Genomic DNA, 17,644 nt, shown 5'->3' on the forward strand with positions numbered 1-17,644 from the left:
GAACTGGGGTATGGTCAGGTTCAGATCTAGTTAAAAGAGCCCACAACTAATTAGAACTTATGAACTCAAAGTCAATCCACGGGTCACAACACGTCCTAATCGCACCCTTGACAACAACCAAGTTGGGTTTGGTTTCTCTATCTCCCCTGCAATCAATTGGCACCGATCCATTTCTCTGAAGACAGTAATCATCAATTGGACTGGCTAAACTTGGTGAAGATCCCATGCACACTAGATTTGCTTGGAGAACAAAAATTGGTGAAGATCCCATGCAAATAGTATATAACTCTTCAGAGTTTTTGCTAGGCGCACATAAGCGTTATGCCAGCTGAAAGAAGCTCCGTGCAACAGCTAAAAAGTCATTTGACTCGATTTCAAAACTTATGTTGAGATTTGCACCACGGGGAGAGTCCAATAGAAAGTATAAGCACCCAGAACTGCTACGCGAGCTCGTGCAATCCAGGCTTTTGGATGAAGAGTGAATAGCTTCTTCCCGCACCATCAGTGAATAGTTCTTAATCATTCAAGCATCAATGTGCATTCAAATCTTACCTTCCATCAAGCAGCTTTTACAGGTTTTGGAGAGAGGAGCTCTTTGTTTCAGCATATACACCAATCGAACTGGGATATGGCCTAAATCATTCTCATAAATAGCAACTTGAATACAAAATGTCGACAATAAACGTTCTTTCTGCTACTTCAGCAATGGGAAAAACCAACGGCACAAAAAACATCCTTGGCTATTTCAGTCCTGCACGTATGTGTAGTTTTCATATGCAGACCTCAGTAACTCTTCATCGATACCTGCATTTATCTATGTAGATGCCAAGATCGGAAACTTTCAGTTACCTTTATATTTTTATTTGAGATATTCTGCTACATCCCGGGCGATCTCCTCAAGGAAGGAAACAAAACCTGTGACGCTGCTAATACCAGTGCCATCAACGTCCTGCTCCTCAATGAGATAGTTCTCAAATAATGTGGCATCATCCTGCCCTCCACGAATAAATGTAAGCTTTGGTGTGATACTCCTCTCTTGCTTTAATTTATTGATTGTTGTTCGCAGAAGACCTGAAAAATGGCATGTTTAAGAGACAGCAAAATGATTGATTGTAATATAAAAGCATGTCTTGCTTTCTAAACTGAAAGACCTGCATATATAAAATAATGCAGCTTGTTTCTTTCAATGTGGAACATAGAATATTCTGATAAAAACTACTTACAATCATGTGGAGGAGGAAAGGGAAGTGAAGGATCAGCTGTTGAAGAATAATATACAATGAGATTTGTGAAGGCATCGAGAAAGAATATCGGACTTCCACTGGTAATGAGAGCAGCACGACTTAATGAATGGCGTGGATATGCTTGTTTGTCTGGTGTAGCATATGAAGTCAGCACAGGATATATAGCCCGGTGAAGGGAAGAAGGATCCAGTGCACTGCACCAAACAATCAATTTAGTTTTGAATGAAATATTTCTGTTAAGGCTATAAAAGAAGATTTCTTCTAAGAACAAAAGGAACAATAGGAGATTTTAGTCTTAAAATACTTTTTTTCAAAAGACAATAGTTGAAGCACCACTATCTGGAACCAAGCCTGGAACCTCTCCCCAACTGAAGTGCGGAGAAGAGATATACCAACAGGGTGACTCCAGTCCCATTGGTTCCAGAACACTCTAAGCTTGCCTATTTCTTTATTGAGCATGCCTCTCACATGGAAGTACATGGAGAAGCAATTAACGGTGGCCCTATATCATGCTGATAGCGAATGAAACTCTTACCGAGAACTCCAACATTTTGACAGATGATGAGCTATAATTTTTACATCATACTTCCCACATCACCCAAAGTTTTTGTTCTCTCTTTTTCCTAATATTGCTAAATTAATCACATCAAAGTTCATAAACATCTACACACAAGATACAAGAATGATAAATACCTGCAAAGGCACTGAAGGTATATCCGGTAATCTGGGTGAACACCTTCTTCATGAAACCGGAGAAGAGGGTTCCTTAATAAAGCAAAGACAAGTCGGGGTAAGGGCTGCAATTGTGGGCACTGAGAGAAGGCTACATCAACACGAGAAATTGAACTTCCATTATCATTATGAGCAATTTTATATGCATTGTTATACTGGGCTGTAAGAATGACTAGCCAATCATGGAGCAACATTCTGCCTTCCCTGACTCCTTCCTCCAAGGAAGCTAGAATAACCTAAAAAATAGCCAGCACAAATTATCAGCAGATGCAATCAAGTAAAATCGCTAAAAATGCAAGTTGATGTTAATACAGATCAATATAACTGAAAATGCAAGTTTGTTTTAATACAAATTCCACCAGTGCAAGTAAAGGGGATAATTCTTTGGAAAGAATACATTAAATATGATATTTCAATTGTTGAAAAAATATAATAACTATTGGCAAGCAACAAAAACAATCAGAGAAGCAAAAACAATTTGAAAAACACTCCACAACAAATTACCAAACTTACTTAGCATACTTAGCAGCTGAAGCTTTGACTAGAAATCATACACTTTAGAGAAAAACACCATGAATATAAGACTGATGAGTTCCACAAAACTTGATATAGAAAATTAGACTTCCAAGGTTAAAGCATCTGTTTTTATTTAATAGTTCTTGATTTTTTCCTTGTACGATAGTTCAGGACTTCAGGTCATCTTATAATAGATGTTCAATCATTTTAGCCATATCTACCATATTGTATAAATAACAAAAGTTAGTAAATAAATCAAATGGACTCATTTTATTAGTTACCTTGTGAACAAGGATAGACAAAACAGCTTCAGAATCGACATTGTCATAAAGTTCGTTGATATTTCCAGTCGTTCCATACTGCAGTGTCCTTATTCTTAATCGTCTTTTAAGACAAAACCTGAAAAGAGGTAAATTGAAGTTAAACCAACCAGAAAAGACAAGACAAGATAAAATTTTTTGAATATGTAAAGGAATAGAGACCGACTTAGGCAACATGAAATAGATTAAGACCTCATAGCCTAACATATGATAATACAAGATAGCCCTTCTAAAAACAACCAGCTGAAAGTCCCCACGTAAAGCAGAATGCTAAAATAGCAGAAATGGAAATTGCACTAGGCACTGTCAACTGAATAAACTGTTCTGGAGCAGCTTGTTCTTGGCTCAAAATTTAGCTCAGTATTTGCTCATTCTATTAGTAAATGAGCTGAACACAAGCCAGTATTTTGAGCTCAAAAAGTAAACAAGTTGAACCACAAGCTCATTTTTTTCTGTCATTCTCTTCATTTTATTTCTCCAGAACATTTGTCTATGGATGCCATCACCATATCTCCATACTACTTGTGGAATATCTTTACTGGACCATTTATGAGCTGTAAAAAGATATCCGAGCAACTCTTTTGATGTAGGGGGCTGCCAACCCCATATCTCCATACTACTGTGTTATGCACGACATGTGCTTCAGGCGACTTCAGTCATGCTGGAGAATGACTCGGCTACGGTGATCAGCTGAGTCCGACAGGGCCCGAGCAGTGACGAAGGAGTTCATCCCCTGCTCCGCGATATTTGGACAATGGTGAGAGAGGGTGTTACATTTCAAGCTATGCATGTATATCGTGAAGCTAATGGGGCGGCAGACTGGGTGGCCGTATATGTAGCGAACCACTCAGGAGGCACTCTATGAACTGGGGAGGGTAAGATGCGCGGAGCACTTCGGGACCTTTTGTTTTCTGATTCTATTGGATATATTCGTACCCGTGATGTATGAAATGTCCGTTTCAGGAAAAAAAAAAGAAAAGGGTTAGGTGAGTGTCAAATCAAGCATCTCCACAAGCCACAGACCCTAGTCTGGTGCCGTCCATGGTGAGAGTCATGGATAATGCTTGTCTTGGGAGGTAGGGATCATGGATGCATATGAGAGACTACCTGAACTCTCACTTTCATCACCACCCATAACGCAACCTATACTTATCTTCCTTACATCCCAGGGAGATAACCTACTCGGTAGGGGGGAGGAGACAAATTCATCAATGCACTGTCCACTGGGTTTAAGATGGCAGAGCAGGGAGAACACAATTTAGTTTAAGTCATCATATCCAGTTACAGCTGTGATGAGGAATTAAAGAGGATCTAATCTTTGCTGCTTGATATCAAAATTATTTAAATATATCATCTTGTTCAGCCTACCATGCTAGAGTATTTCACTTCTGCAAAAATTTCTGCAAGCAGATATTCTCTAAACAATGTTGCCACTTTTTTCAAGTAAATTTTTAATTACTCCACTTGACTATAGGTCATATTGAATATATAGGAAATATTTAGACCAAACACCTATTATTGAAATTAGTTAATGTTATGCTTACTTCCATATGGATTGGTTGTTTTGTGTAGATTGGACTCTCTGTCCCTAAGCTTCATCAACATATTTTTGTATCACATTTTCTCCTAAACAGTATCTCTATTCCACACTCTGGATGCCAAATAATCAAAGTTCCCAGATTTTGTTTCCAAATCTCCCAACACTTAATCCCCTTTCTTGATAGATTCTACTATGTCGATCAATTAGCTTTTCCTTCCTCAAGGAATCCTATGAATCTTCTAATATTTCTTAACCACTCACTATAACAATTTGAATTATGGTCTAAGACAGTCAGGCAAATAGGAAAGCCAAATAATTTCAACTGAGCAATATCATACTATAATATTATTACTCTGCTGACCTAGTGTTAGATTTTCCGAAAAGAAAAACCCAGCTTTGAAATTTTGCAGAACTTTATGAAAAAGGCTGAAGGAAAGGAGGTGATTCCCAGCATAAATTCTGTTTTAATATTTGAACCATTTTGAACTTTAAATGCATACTAATCCCTATATCTTCCAATATAGACATGTTGGTGTTTATGGCTTTGACTCACCATAATACACCAATAACATTATGCTAACTGAGACAAGTTGTGCATGATGAAAATTTTTGTTTCATATGAGATGCTCATAACTATGTCATCTCCTCGGAAAAAGTTAAATATTATACAAAATTCTAAGTTTTTAAATCTCTGTCATGGAAGGACCTGCAACTACGTTAGGTAAAAAAGCAAAACAGACTTTTTTAAAAAATATTATGAATTTGAAGACTCTTAATGAGGATTTGAGTAGGTATCGTTGATTTTAGACTGAAGTTGTCAATACCAACAAATTTAATTATAATGAGAACAATGAACAGCTACTTATATCACTGTTTGTGTTTAGTTAATATTACTTTATCATTAACAGCCATGGCTATCTGGGGTTTGCTTCAGCGATTTAATCAGGCTTTCAAAAGTATTTTGTATCTGCTTCTCAATCTATTAGTCAGAGAGATTGTCAGGCAGTAATTAGAAACAATAGTCTTATATGAGGACTGCAATTGAGATGCTCAATATGAGATGAAAAATTTTTGTGCCTTAAAATTTTTGTTTATTCCTAAATTAAGCACCTTTAGATAGGACTGCAATTGAAATCTTACAGTAGTCACTTAAGTCACCTCAATAAAGCAGCATGTCATTGATTTTAGACTGAAGTCGTCAATACCAATGAATTTGATGATAATGACAACAATGAACAGCTATTTATGTCACTTTTTGTGTTTAGTTAATATTACATTAGCATTAACAGCCATGTCTATCTGGCGTTTGCTTTATGGATTTAATCAGGCTTTCCAAACTATTTTGCATCTGCTTCTCAATCTATTAGTCAGAAAAATTATTAGGCAGTAATTAGAAACAATAGTATTTTATGTCTGCTTTAGCAATTAATCAAGGTTTCAAAACTATTTTATGTCTGGTTCTCAATCCATTAGTCATAGAAATTATAAGCAGTTGAATACATGGTCATATGAAAATAAATGAAACAGTAATTGAGTACACAAAAAAGACATATTATACTTAACCAAAAAAAATAAAAATAATAGTATCTCAACTAACAAAATTTGTAAGTAAAAGTTTAAATAGGTGACTGGATGCAATTTCTTCAGTTGAAACTATGTTTCTTGATCATTTGATGACATGTATATCAAGCAAAAATAAAACCAGACTGCAACAAAAATATACATATCGGTGCAAATAGTAGTCAAAATTGTTAAGCATTTTAGTCAGTGATACCTTGTAGAAGAATTTGAGCCAGTATCTGATGTCACCTCATAAGGAACAATAACAGTATATTGAAATGCAATCTGTAGAACAGGACGTTCTGTGTGCCTGTAAGGAAAACAAGTTGTCTTATGATATTTTCTGTAGCATCATAATCAGCAATTAACTCAAAAAAAAGTTCAGAATTTCATGTTTGTAAGTAACAATAGAAAAAAATTAATGTAGCAAATCTAGAACACATTATTAATCTATGTCAATCTTACATAAAGAGTTTGAGATGCAGGCATTCAATCATGAAAGACAAAAGACTACTAGGCTAGCCTAACGGGAATCAACAAAAGGATAGACATATGTTACAACAAAATAAAGTAAAGACAAGCCATGAGCTACGCTATCTCTACATGAAGCGGCTGACCAGCTTCGGAGGGTGGGTGAGCTCGTTGAAAGGGAATCTGACAACCGTAATCAGTGGACATGAACAAGGGGACAAAAACAGAGGGATTAGCTTGGGGTCACCTGCTGGTGGGGAGGATGCAACTCTTCATGAAGGCACAACTCCATATGCAGATGTCAACTGTGAAAATGGTGGATTTGGCAGTTTTTCAAGAAAAAGTGATAACCTTTGATATTGTATTATTGTTTAGACCTAGCTTTGGTGAATCTAACACTAAAATATATCATGCAATAAGCTGACTTTGACCAAGCAAATGAGGCAACATTGTCATCTATGTTGGATTTATGATATATATATATGACACATTGATTGAGCGATAAACATCAATGCTTAGGGAATAATTAGCAATCAAGGGGGTTCACAGTGCACAGCAGATGGTGGGTGACCAGAGCCTAAGGTCAGGCCTTTAAAATATAATAATTTTCACATTACTGTAGCTTGTTCAATGATTGTGCCAATAATCATGTGATCAATTATCATTTATAATAAAATTTAATACAAATCAATTGTTTTTTCTTCCAAAGTTGAAAAATTGCGAAACCAAGATTTGCGGTATTGTACCAAACCGGGGGTACGGAGCATACCGTATTAGTTCGGAACTGGTGCATGGGAGAAAACCATAAGAGGGAGAAAACCAACCCTCTCCTCTACGTGTCACAGACTTGGCCCAAAAGCTTAAGCTATTGGGAGGAGGACAGGCTCAGGCTAATAGACCTATGTGGCACCCCTTCAATTAGTTAATGTGGGACCATGATAATCTCCTACCCCCCCACCTAAAATCTCATGATGCCCTTGTCACGATTGACTCCTACTCGAGAGAGGAGAGCGCACCATGGCCCAAGTCCTACTCGACTCTACCGGGTCCTCCTTAACCCTGGTATCCCTCAATCAAGGGCCCATAGGACTAATAAAGGTGGTGACATACAATGGACTTGGTTCCGATACCACTTGTCACAGACTCATAGCCCAAAAGCTTAAGTTGTTAGAAGGAGAACCGGCCCAGGCTAACAAACCCATGTGGCACCCCTTTGATTAGTCAATGTGGGACTATGACACACGTCTCTTCTCGTTCAACACCAAAAGAGAAGAGAAAGAGGCAATAAGAAGTATTATGAAAATATTAAATTTATTGTCAAATGATCAAACTTTCTTGCAAAGCATTAGCACTCTCAAGCCAAACAAAACCACCCACCCCTTCTAAATAGACAGGCTAGCCCGCTAAGGATTTATGCAAGCTGCCATGGCCCTACCATAGTGAGTTCAGGCACACCATGTTAGCCACCATGGAAATGAATGCTGTGCTAGAATGCCAAGGGCCATCCCATGACAGTAAAGGCACAAAACCTGGCGGCCATCACAGCCTGTTATTAGAACAATGATGAAGACAAGTTAGGGGCCTCTCACATGCTTTATATGAGAACTTTGGCAGATTGGATTAGGCAGTTGTTCATGCATATAGCAGCTTTAGGTTTGGCAAAGAAGATGACCACGAGAAGAAGGAACAAGCTTATGGTCCATTTGATGTTGATGTTCTAATTGTCCTTTACTGGTCTTATGTTTGGTGTGCATGGTCCTCATCTACTTGTCATTGTCATTGTTCATCCCTAACTAATGTGGACATAGTAATGGTGGATGTATAAGCACTATTGTCGCTAAGGACAACTACCAGGTGTCAATATGATGGACTACAATGTGATGACTTATTTGCATCCGACCTCTTATAGTGAGATATTTTACCTATAATACTTGCATCCCTTGTACGCAAGTATTATTTTGCTTATCACTAATTTGCAACTCATTTCTTATAGTTTATTCCCTATGATTTTTCCCAACTTTGAGCTTCCATGCTAGTAACATTTTTTCTCTCTCTCTAGCTGGTAATATTCCATATTGTGATTATAGGTTAAATACTTTACTAAGATGATGTATGACTGCACCCTTTTTCTAGGAACACATCTCTATAATATGGTGACATGTTCAGTGGGAAATGCCTTTTCTCTAGTTCCATTGAGATCAGTGTATGGCTTTATTAGCGTGCTTGTTACGCGACATCACTCGTCTCTCAAACCTCTTGGAAGACTGAATTTGCAGATGTTGAAAATTTCTGTGAGTTTGCAACAAAGTTCATGAACAACTTAATATATGGTGTAAGCCTATAAGGTGATTGAATACTCATGTAGATTCCGAATTCCTGTCATCATGTTTCCCATAAAAATGCAGTTTCTTCATTGAATGGATCCATAAGCATGTGTACAACTTCATAGTGAAGGAAATGATTATTCATTGATTACAGGAAACCATGCAATGCAAGTTAATGAAGGAGTTAAGCATGCTTTTTTTTATTGTTGTTGTTGGTTTGAATCAGATCTGTTTGGGCCAGACCTGACATCATCAGGCTTAGAAATAATTTTCAGAGGGAATGAAGAGAGCCCCCACATACCTTCTCCCATATTCAAGACATTTTCAGTGATGTGGTCAATAGCAATTTTGTCCAATGGCCAAAAAGTAAGCAGCTATCCATTTATTACATTCTGTTCAACTAAACAGTGAAAGCAACTGTTCCAGTACACTTAGGATTTCTGCCAACCTGACTCAGACCTAGTATAGCAAGGAGAAACAGAATAAAATTGAATACAAAAGAATACAGAGCAATAAAACAACTTATTCAGTTTTTCCTTATTCACAAACCAAATGCCATTTTTGTATGATGCGCATAAGAGAACCCTAACTTCAGCAAATGACTAACATATAACCTAATATGACAAAGCACCTTACACGAAGGTCCGCCGAACCGGTATCGGGGACCCGTACCAGTTGGCGCATGATATGGTTCGGTACCAGTATGGGCCGAACCGAACCGACTGAACTTGTAGTGCATGTCGGTTCACGGACCAGCACGCCCTAATTTATTTATTTTTTAGTTCTCATTCTTTTCGAACTTTTTCTATGTATTAAAGTCTAATTTGATTTTTTTATGTTTTCTTGATGTTATTTTTATATTTTTTGATCTTTTTATAATCCCGATTTAACCTACATGATGCATCTTATTGCTTTAAAATAATACAAATCATAAAATAAACAATATAAAATATTCTCAAATCAAGATACAATCAGTTATATATATTTAAAGTACAACATACATGTCGATATCTAAAATCGGGTCGAGTGACAATGGCTCTAGCAGATATCCAGATCATAAGCATGATCAGAAAGAGGCACATCAACCCACCCCTCTAACCAAACGACGTAATCTTGTACGTTCATCCCATAAGGAACATGTGCTGGGTTATAAACACTCTCGAATCTCTCGCTAAAACTCTGGCTTCGAGAGATGTCCTCTGGCTGATTATACAGCCGTGGAGGGGCCCATCCGAATATGCCGGCAACCAAATTCGACCCGTGAGATGCTCTGGGCTATGTAGGATAGTAACTACCGGAAGATGCCTCAGACACACCACATCCATATCCGTATCCATATGGGTCATAGGCTGTTTGTGGCTGTGGATAATAGGATCCAGTATACGACTCGGAACTTGATACGTCTATGTATCCTACTCCACGTGCGAGGTCATAAAAAGCTGCATGGTGTCCTCCTGAATGACCTCGAGGAGCCCGTCTCCTATATGCAATCGTATCCTTGTAGGCTCTACCAGATAGTGCGCCGTACTTTCTATCCAGTATAGCATGCGTAAACTAGGACTCACCGGTGTATGGGAGACCACCCTGCGGTTGTCTCATAAAAAATAGTCTCCTCTCCTCCACTTTCTTTATTGCCAGCAGATCCATGACCACCAGAACTGTCATCGCTGCTACTCCAGAACTCCTCGATACTCTCCATTGGGACTTTTTGTTTTTCTTTTTGATCTGTTGGGCTGCATTAGACCCCTTAGAATACTTTGTTATGGTAGTCATTGACAGTGGTTCATGTCAAAAGACCTTTGTGAACATGCAAAACTCATGGTAAAACAACTGAGAAAATCCATCATGCCACGGCATCTTTCACCTTTTGTTTTCAGCACCAACATTCTCCCTTTGTCATCATCAAAGTCCTAGCACTTATCTTCTCTGCAATATATGTTCTCACTAAACAGTCCCAAAATTCATGGTTAGGCTAGCACTACAATACCTCATTAAAAATGAGTGCAATAACAATCCACTATTTTAAAACTTGAAACCCCGAAATGCATTTTAAAAAGGTATTCATGTTCCTCTAAGCTCCTTCCACCAACCTGAATCCCCAAAATGCATTGGCCCTCCTTCAATTACTCATTTTACAAAAGAACTTGCTGTTCTCACACCCTCCTAAGCCAAACGACTTTAGAGCTCTTTTCTCAAATCAAATGCTTTTCTTTCAAGCCATTGTACACTTTAAGCATGCCCTTACTTTTAAGCTATTGCACTCCATTTTGTGCATGTCTCCTAGTGACAATGGCCCGTACTCTTAAAAAATCCACCATTTTAACCATGTTGTCCCTGGGCTCAACCTCAATCACTGTCCGATTCTCAAGGAGCGCTTTAGATACTTTCCTACCTCACCATAGAACTCCTCAATATTAAGCTTTTGTGTTAACATATTTTAACTCCTTTCGCCATAACATTTCAAGCATACTGACCACATCTGCTAGAAGCCCCAACCGTCCTCATGATCAACAATAAATATGTATTTTTTTACATAGAGAGTAAAAATTTGCATTCTCTTATGATTTTGTAATTTTGTATAGCATTGTAGAATCTTACAGTAAGATGGTCGAATGGTGACATTACTAATTACACAGGATAATCAAGTATGTGTTTCTTCCAACACGAAAAAAATAACTTCGACCATGTTTGCCCAATAAAAACTCTCCTAAAGTCAGCTTATTTAGTCCATAAATGGTAAGTGAAAGATGAGGTGAAACAATAGCCATTAATATAATAAAGTCGCCTCTGATCTTTCATCCAATTTGCAAAGCTTCCTTTGTAAAACTTGGCCTGCCACCTTGGACTTCTAATCTTTGTTTTCTCGTATTAGTTCATTTTCCAATTATAACAACTTGAATACACAACACTCACTTGCACTGTTTTAAAAGACAGCTAGCTTGGCCGCCTAATAACTGCCTTAACATTTTGTTTGCATCATCTAAGAGTATGGAGGATTACATCAGTTAAAATTTGGCACTGGATGTTGCCAAGCAGATATTTACCATTTATTTGCTACATCTTATTTGACATATTATGCTCCATTTGTTGGATTATAACTTTTCTTAGTTTCCCCTTATATTTATAAGTCTTTTACAATTTTCAGAATCACCTCGACTTCCAGGTGCCTGCCTAGGCACTTCTCTAGCAACTAGGCATAAGGTGGGCCCTCTTGCTGCATGTTCAATGCATACTATCTTTTAAAACAATGCTAACTTAATAAATTAATTGTGCAACCACCATCCTTCTATAAAATCCTAGAATCTATAACTCATTGAGATGCTCCATCACATCTCTCCTCAAATAATAATAATAACAATAATAATAATAATAATAATAATAATAATAATAATAATTCAGTTCCAGTTACCTACGCATTCTTTAAATTGTCATCCACTCAACAACTTCTTCTAAAAGTCGGTTCTCTCACGCATCTTATGGTCGTCTCTTCTTCCCATATCCGAATGGAAACTCTCCTCATGCACAAATCTACTCGATTGAGCTACTCCATCTCCTATCTAAAGAATTTCAATCCAACAATTCAAGATCAGCATAAAAAGAATGTCACTAGCATCTAATAATTGAAACCTTCTTGACCACAATACACTAGTAATTGTATCATGCAGGCGAAAAAAGCATGAAACACTTGCTACACACCTTTGACAGCAAATATTGGCCCATATACATTGTTTAAACAGTCAACAATGTAACAGGCAACACGATGAAAGATTATACCTTTAAAAACAAAAGCACCAGCATACATTTATTCTTGGCTGGAGAGGAAATAGTTATACCTGGAAAAACCATCAGAATCTGAAAACTCGAAGTCATAAGCATATGTTGCAAAAGAATCACAGCAAATGATATGTTGAACATTTTCATACTGAGGATCTGGGAAGAAATGACCATACTGCAAACAGGGTGAAACAATCAGTAACAACATAACAAATATTAATTAAGTAGACAAAATTGAAAAGATGAAAACCAAGAAAAGTTGGTAACATACAGAATGACAAGGTTTGAACTCAGAAGATGTTCTCAATCGCAATATACAGCCAAATGCATATGGGCGACTCAGCATTCGGTACCTATTTAAGCAATCAGCCTAGAATCAAAAAGCCATTCACTCTGAGTTGCTAAAGGACTACAGAAATAAAAAAAATTTAAGACTAAGTTGCACATCTGGATATGGATTCCCTCTGTAGACTTACATGTCCTGTGGAAGTGTGGAATCATCCGTATTCGCATAAAGAAACAGAGAACCACCACTCTCAATACTCAGAAATTTAAGAGAAGCCAAGTCTGTGTATTCATTTGTAATAGCAAAAATGTCCACACAGACACCTGCTTGAACAGCACCAGCAGCCTGTGATATGTGGTCAGCATTTGCATTTCCAAATATGCAATATCAACAACGATGGACACTTATCCAGATCACATTACCAAATCTTTATAGAATGGTGTCTGCTCAGGTAGCAATGCACGGTCTGCATCCTCCCCTCTGCTAGCATACTGTTCCCCGTACCGCCTCGTGTCTAACTGTCCAGCTCCATAATCAGGAGGACCAGACAAAAAGGCAAACACCCTAGCTGTCCTCAATTAAACAAGACAGGTATTTCTGATTATATAAAAATACAAGAAAAAAGAATCCAAGCAATAAATTGAATGATCTTTTGTACATAAAAACCAGTTCTATAAGAATCTGGAAAAGATGGTAAGATGTGATTCAGACTTTACCATACCCAGTGCAAAGGTATGCCCATATTCTGAACTGAGGTAGTCAATAAGAGCAACCATGGCTGATCCAAAGCCACGGCCACCTAACAATATACCATCGAGCCCTTGCTCTGCACCTGCGGTTCTCTCCCAAGAAGTTGTCGGCCTTAGTGTTTCAAGAGCTGCAGCGATGCGATCCTTGCAAGTGTCCACCTGTTTACAAACAACTGAGCCATTAAATCAAAACATCCAGATGCACATGACAGTGTCATGTTTCAGAAATAGCCTGTTTTGCGGGTTATCAGTTTGATGAGCATCTTGAAATTCATGCAGAATAGCTCATTGAAAGTTCAAAGGAAAACGAAAACTGTTTTATCTGGCATTGTCTGCTAACATACAGGAGCCAAAAATGAAAGCAATGGCATCACATCTTCAAGGCCAACAGGCAATCCACTGTCCGAATCAGGTGGAACAAAAACATTTTTCACAAGAGGTACAGGACCTTGAACATCATATAACCCAATCTTATGGCTGAATGTAACAAGCCCAAACAATGACCCTGGCCCAAGAGCTGTAAAAAAAATGAAAGGAAAACAGAATAAGTAAAATCAGTTGCCACGAATTGCTATGAAATCTTCTAAGTTGCCATCAATCACCTACCTTCAAGAGCTGCTAGAAGAGCACTTTTGACAAGCTCTAAAAACTCTTCAGAACCTGCAGCAAAATTAAATCACATCAAGATAATTGATAGTAATTGCACATCTGTCATTGGCATACAATGATAAAAGTAAAGAAATAAACTTAATATTGTTAGTATACATGAATGACTTAACATTGTAACATCAATAGTGATATCTCAACCCACTTATAGTAAGAGCCAATAAACACCAATGATGGAGAATTGGTAGCATGCAGTATAATGGCTAAGACCCTCTTTAAGAATCAAGACACACTTGAATACTGTTTTCATCTAGCAGAACTGCACTACTAACTAACAATGCTTAGTGAAATCAAAATGGTCAAAAGTAATATAACAGACAAAAAGGAGGCACTATCAGGCCAGACTACTTCCAAAGATGTTTGATGAAATAGAAACATGCAAAAATGAATAACAATGGAAAAGAGATTATATCAATGCTTTTACTTTCCACCTACCAAAGAAAATAAAGAATCATATGATTCATTCCAACAACAACTTTTAGGACTACATGCAGTCGTATAAAAAAGATCTGGGTCTTACAAAATTCTTAACACCCACCAAAAATAAGGATTCATATCCAACAATACGAAGTTAGGATAACAACTCATAATCATAAAAATGATAATCAAAAATAGAAAACTCCGTAACTTCATACAAATCTCATTTTTAGATTTTTTGTTAAAAAAAAAAAAACTATGAATGGAAAGATCGTTGAGGATCAGATCTTACAAGCCAGATCCACTGCTGCGACATAAACAGGCCGAGACTCTTCCCGATATCCTTCCACTACAATCCAAAAAAATTTCATCACATAAAGCCAAATTCAAAATAGATCAAATTCACACGAAACCGACCAGACTCATAAAAGCTTAAAAATTCAAGAAATGGAGATGACCTGGTAGCTCGAGATCGATGAAGGAGGAGCACATCTCGGCACAGGCTTCGGACTGGGAGTAGCGCTCGATGACCTGCATGGTAAGGTAGTTGAGGGAGCCGCAGAGGGCGCAGGTCCAGGCCCACTGCTCGAGCTCGCAATAGGTGTTGAAGTAGGCCCAGCAGTTCTCGCAGCGGGGGAGGAGATGCCCGTCGGAGCCGTACGCCGGCGCGACGCCTTGCTCGTCCACCGACGAGAATGGCGTCAGGGTGACGCCCCACGGGAGGCCGCACGATTCCTGGGTATCCGCGTCGATGGGGAAGCGGGAGAGCGTCGGCCTCGCCGCCATTGATGGGATCTTCGGAGATCGCGATGGGAGGGAGAAGAAGATGGGGAGGTTTTAGGGATTTCGTAGGCGATCCGAACCGGATCGAATCCGCGGCCGCCTACAGGACGCTCGCGAAAGAGTGCTCGGATCCGAAATCACGTTTAACCCGACCCGTCAGATGCCCACGGATACGATCCCAACAAGTCGTAACAGAATCCGACTTAACTGGTACTAATTTTCTATGTCGATGCACGTGCATTCAGGTGTGCCTGGGAGCGTTTGTGCTGCATTCAGGTGTGCCTGGCATGGAAGAGAGATCTTGCTGGAAGGCGACTCTGCGATAGTCATTGAATAGATCCAGTAGATGTTTGAGGGGTCAGAGATTACCACTCGCTGCTGAGAGATATTCGAACTATAATTTCTGACGGATTGGTGCTTCAGACGAAGTATGTATTTAGAGATGTCAACTGAGCCATAAATTGGGTGGCCTCTTTTGTTGCCAACCATTTGGAGGAACATCTTTGGGTGGAGGAGGCGGAGTTGCCCCATGCACTCCATGATGTACTGTTTTTTAATTTTCTTGACTGTATCTGTACCCATTATGTATAATATTTCCATTTTCAGCAAAAAAAAAAATACAGAGGCGTTCGCACCTGACCGGTACTCTCTGGAACAACGTAGTTTCCAGAATTAGCATTGGTTTCTCATTCCGGCCTGCATGTTTGATAACTAGGGCCGTATTCAATTGTAAAAAGATGACCATGGTTGTTGGCTGATGCGAATAGGTTAAGCTTGGACTAGGCTCAAACTGAATGTAAATGAGCTAAACTTGAATCCGGTTCATAAATCTCGAAATTAACAAATCAAATCAAAAGTAAGTCATAAAAAAAGAAAAAATCTTGAAATAGATTGGATATTGTGAGGATCCGTGCAGGTATGTATTTAGTCCCACATTGGTTATTCGCTAGACAGATCTTGGGTACTTATACAGGATCAAGAAACCCAAATAATACATTCTGACTAGCTTTTTTGGGTGAGGTCCTGAATTATTACTAATGAAATTAGAGTGGATTTGTCCCATAACCTATATAGACTAGATAATACTGCAACACGAATTCATTGAGGCTGACCACGGCCCAATCGTAGTGCTTATGATTAGATTTGAATAGATTGGAACACTTAGCAGCGAATCTGGCTCATAACATATGTGGACTACAGAATACTGCAACATGGATTCATTGGGGCTGACCATGAGCCGATCGTGGTGCTTGTGATTAGATTTGAATGAATTTGAACCTTTAGCCTAATGAGGACGTCAAGGCTTAAATGAATAGAATATGTGAGGACTTGTGCATGCTTGTGTTACATATATATATATACAAGTTCAAGTGCAAATGAACTTGGAGATAAAAATCTATTTAATATAACAAATTAATATTTGTAAGTTAAAGGAACTTTAGAATAATTGTGGAGCAATCTTGATATTTTTAATGAGCATGTTTTCCATTTTGACTAGATATCATACGCATATCAAAAAAAAAAAAAAAGGTCTTTCTTAGGGCTCGAAGTTTAGACAAATGATTGAGTCATTCAAGTAGGGTTGATAAAGGGATTTGATCAGTTTGGCATTCCAAATGGGTGTTAGTTCCATTAAAACAATATTAGCTTTCACATTATTTAGTTTTGAAAATTCTTTTGCATATTATGATCATAATTAAGCATTTTAAAGTCTATTTTGAAGTAAAAAATAAAAGTTTTCCACTGGGTCAAAGTGTAATTCGTGGACTTTCGCTAAATTGGGGTCACAAAACTAATAATGCCCTCGTTTTGTTATTGTTAAAACTAAATATTCATCTAATATTATTTTCTTTGGTGAGAATCAATATTTAATTTTTACACAACATTAACAAATAATGACATCTAAAGAAAAAAAATCAAATTTTAACATAAGTGTAATGTAGTCTTACCCTTAGCCTGCCATATAATGGACTTTGTCCAACAGTTTTTTTCCCGATCTAGAAATTTGGTAAAGCTAGTAAACTAGAACGTGCAATGCGGAAGATATAACAAACATAACAAGCATATAACTATAAATTATAATAAAAGAAAGAGAGAAAAATCAAATACATGAAAGAAATACAACACACAAAAAAAAACAAAATTGATAAAGGAAAATTAAAATATATAAATATTTACAATGAGAAAAATTAAAACAAAACCAATTTGAAAGCAAGATAGTATAAAATATTTTTAAATAAATTTATTTTTCTCTTCCAATTT

General features: G+C 37.8%; 1 protein-coding gene across 2 annotated transcripts; it reads right to left on the reverse strand.

The window, feature by feature from the left end:
• Positions 1-243: 243 nt before the first annotated feature.
• On the reverse strand, positions 244-15,504 carry LOC103706585 (protein transport protein SEC23 D-like). Of its 2 annotated transcripts, XM_008790733.6 has the most exons (15): positions 15,058-15,490; positions 14,892-14,948; positions 14,123-14,176; positions 13,861-14,033; positions 13,489-13,675; positions 13,190-13,335; positions 12,958-13,112; positions 12,753-12,834; positions 12,541-12,656; positions 6,127-6,222; positions 2,774-2,891; positions 1,938-2,212; positions 1,224-1,438; positions 850-1,071; positions 244-751 (listed from the first exon to the last, which is right to left on the reverse strand). In XM_008790733.6, exons 1-14 carry the CDS (start codon positions 15,383-15,385, stop codon positions 860-862), a joined length of 2,214 nt encoding a protein of 737 aa, XP_008788955.3. In that variant the 5' UTR covers positions 15,386-15,490; the 3' UTR covers positions 244-751; positions 850-859. The 2 variants fall into 2 exon arrangements, with proteins under 2 accessions (XP_008788955.3, XP_089782243.1); XM_089926117.1 differs by having other exon boundaries at positions 244-1,071; positions 15,058-15,504.
• Between the last annotated feature and the right edge of the window lie 2,140 nt (positions 15,505-17,644).

Source organism: Phoenix dactylifera, chromosome 11, assembly GCF_051530095.1.
Source record: "Phoenix dactylifera cultivar Ajwa chromosome 11, Ajwa_hap1_PhDact_Kaust_v1.1, whole genome shotgun sequence".
NCBI lineage: Eukaryota > Viridiplantae > Streptophyta > Magnoliopsida > Arecales > Arecaceae > Phoenix > Phoenix dactylifera.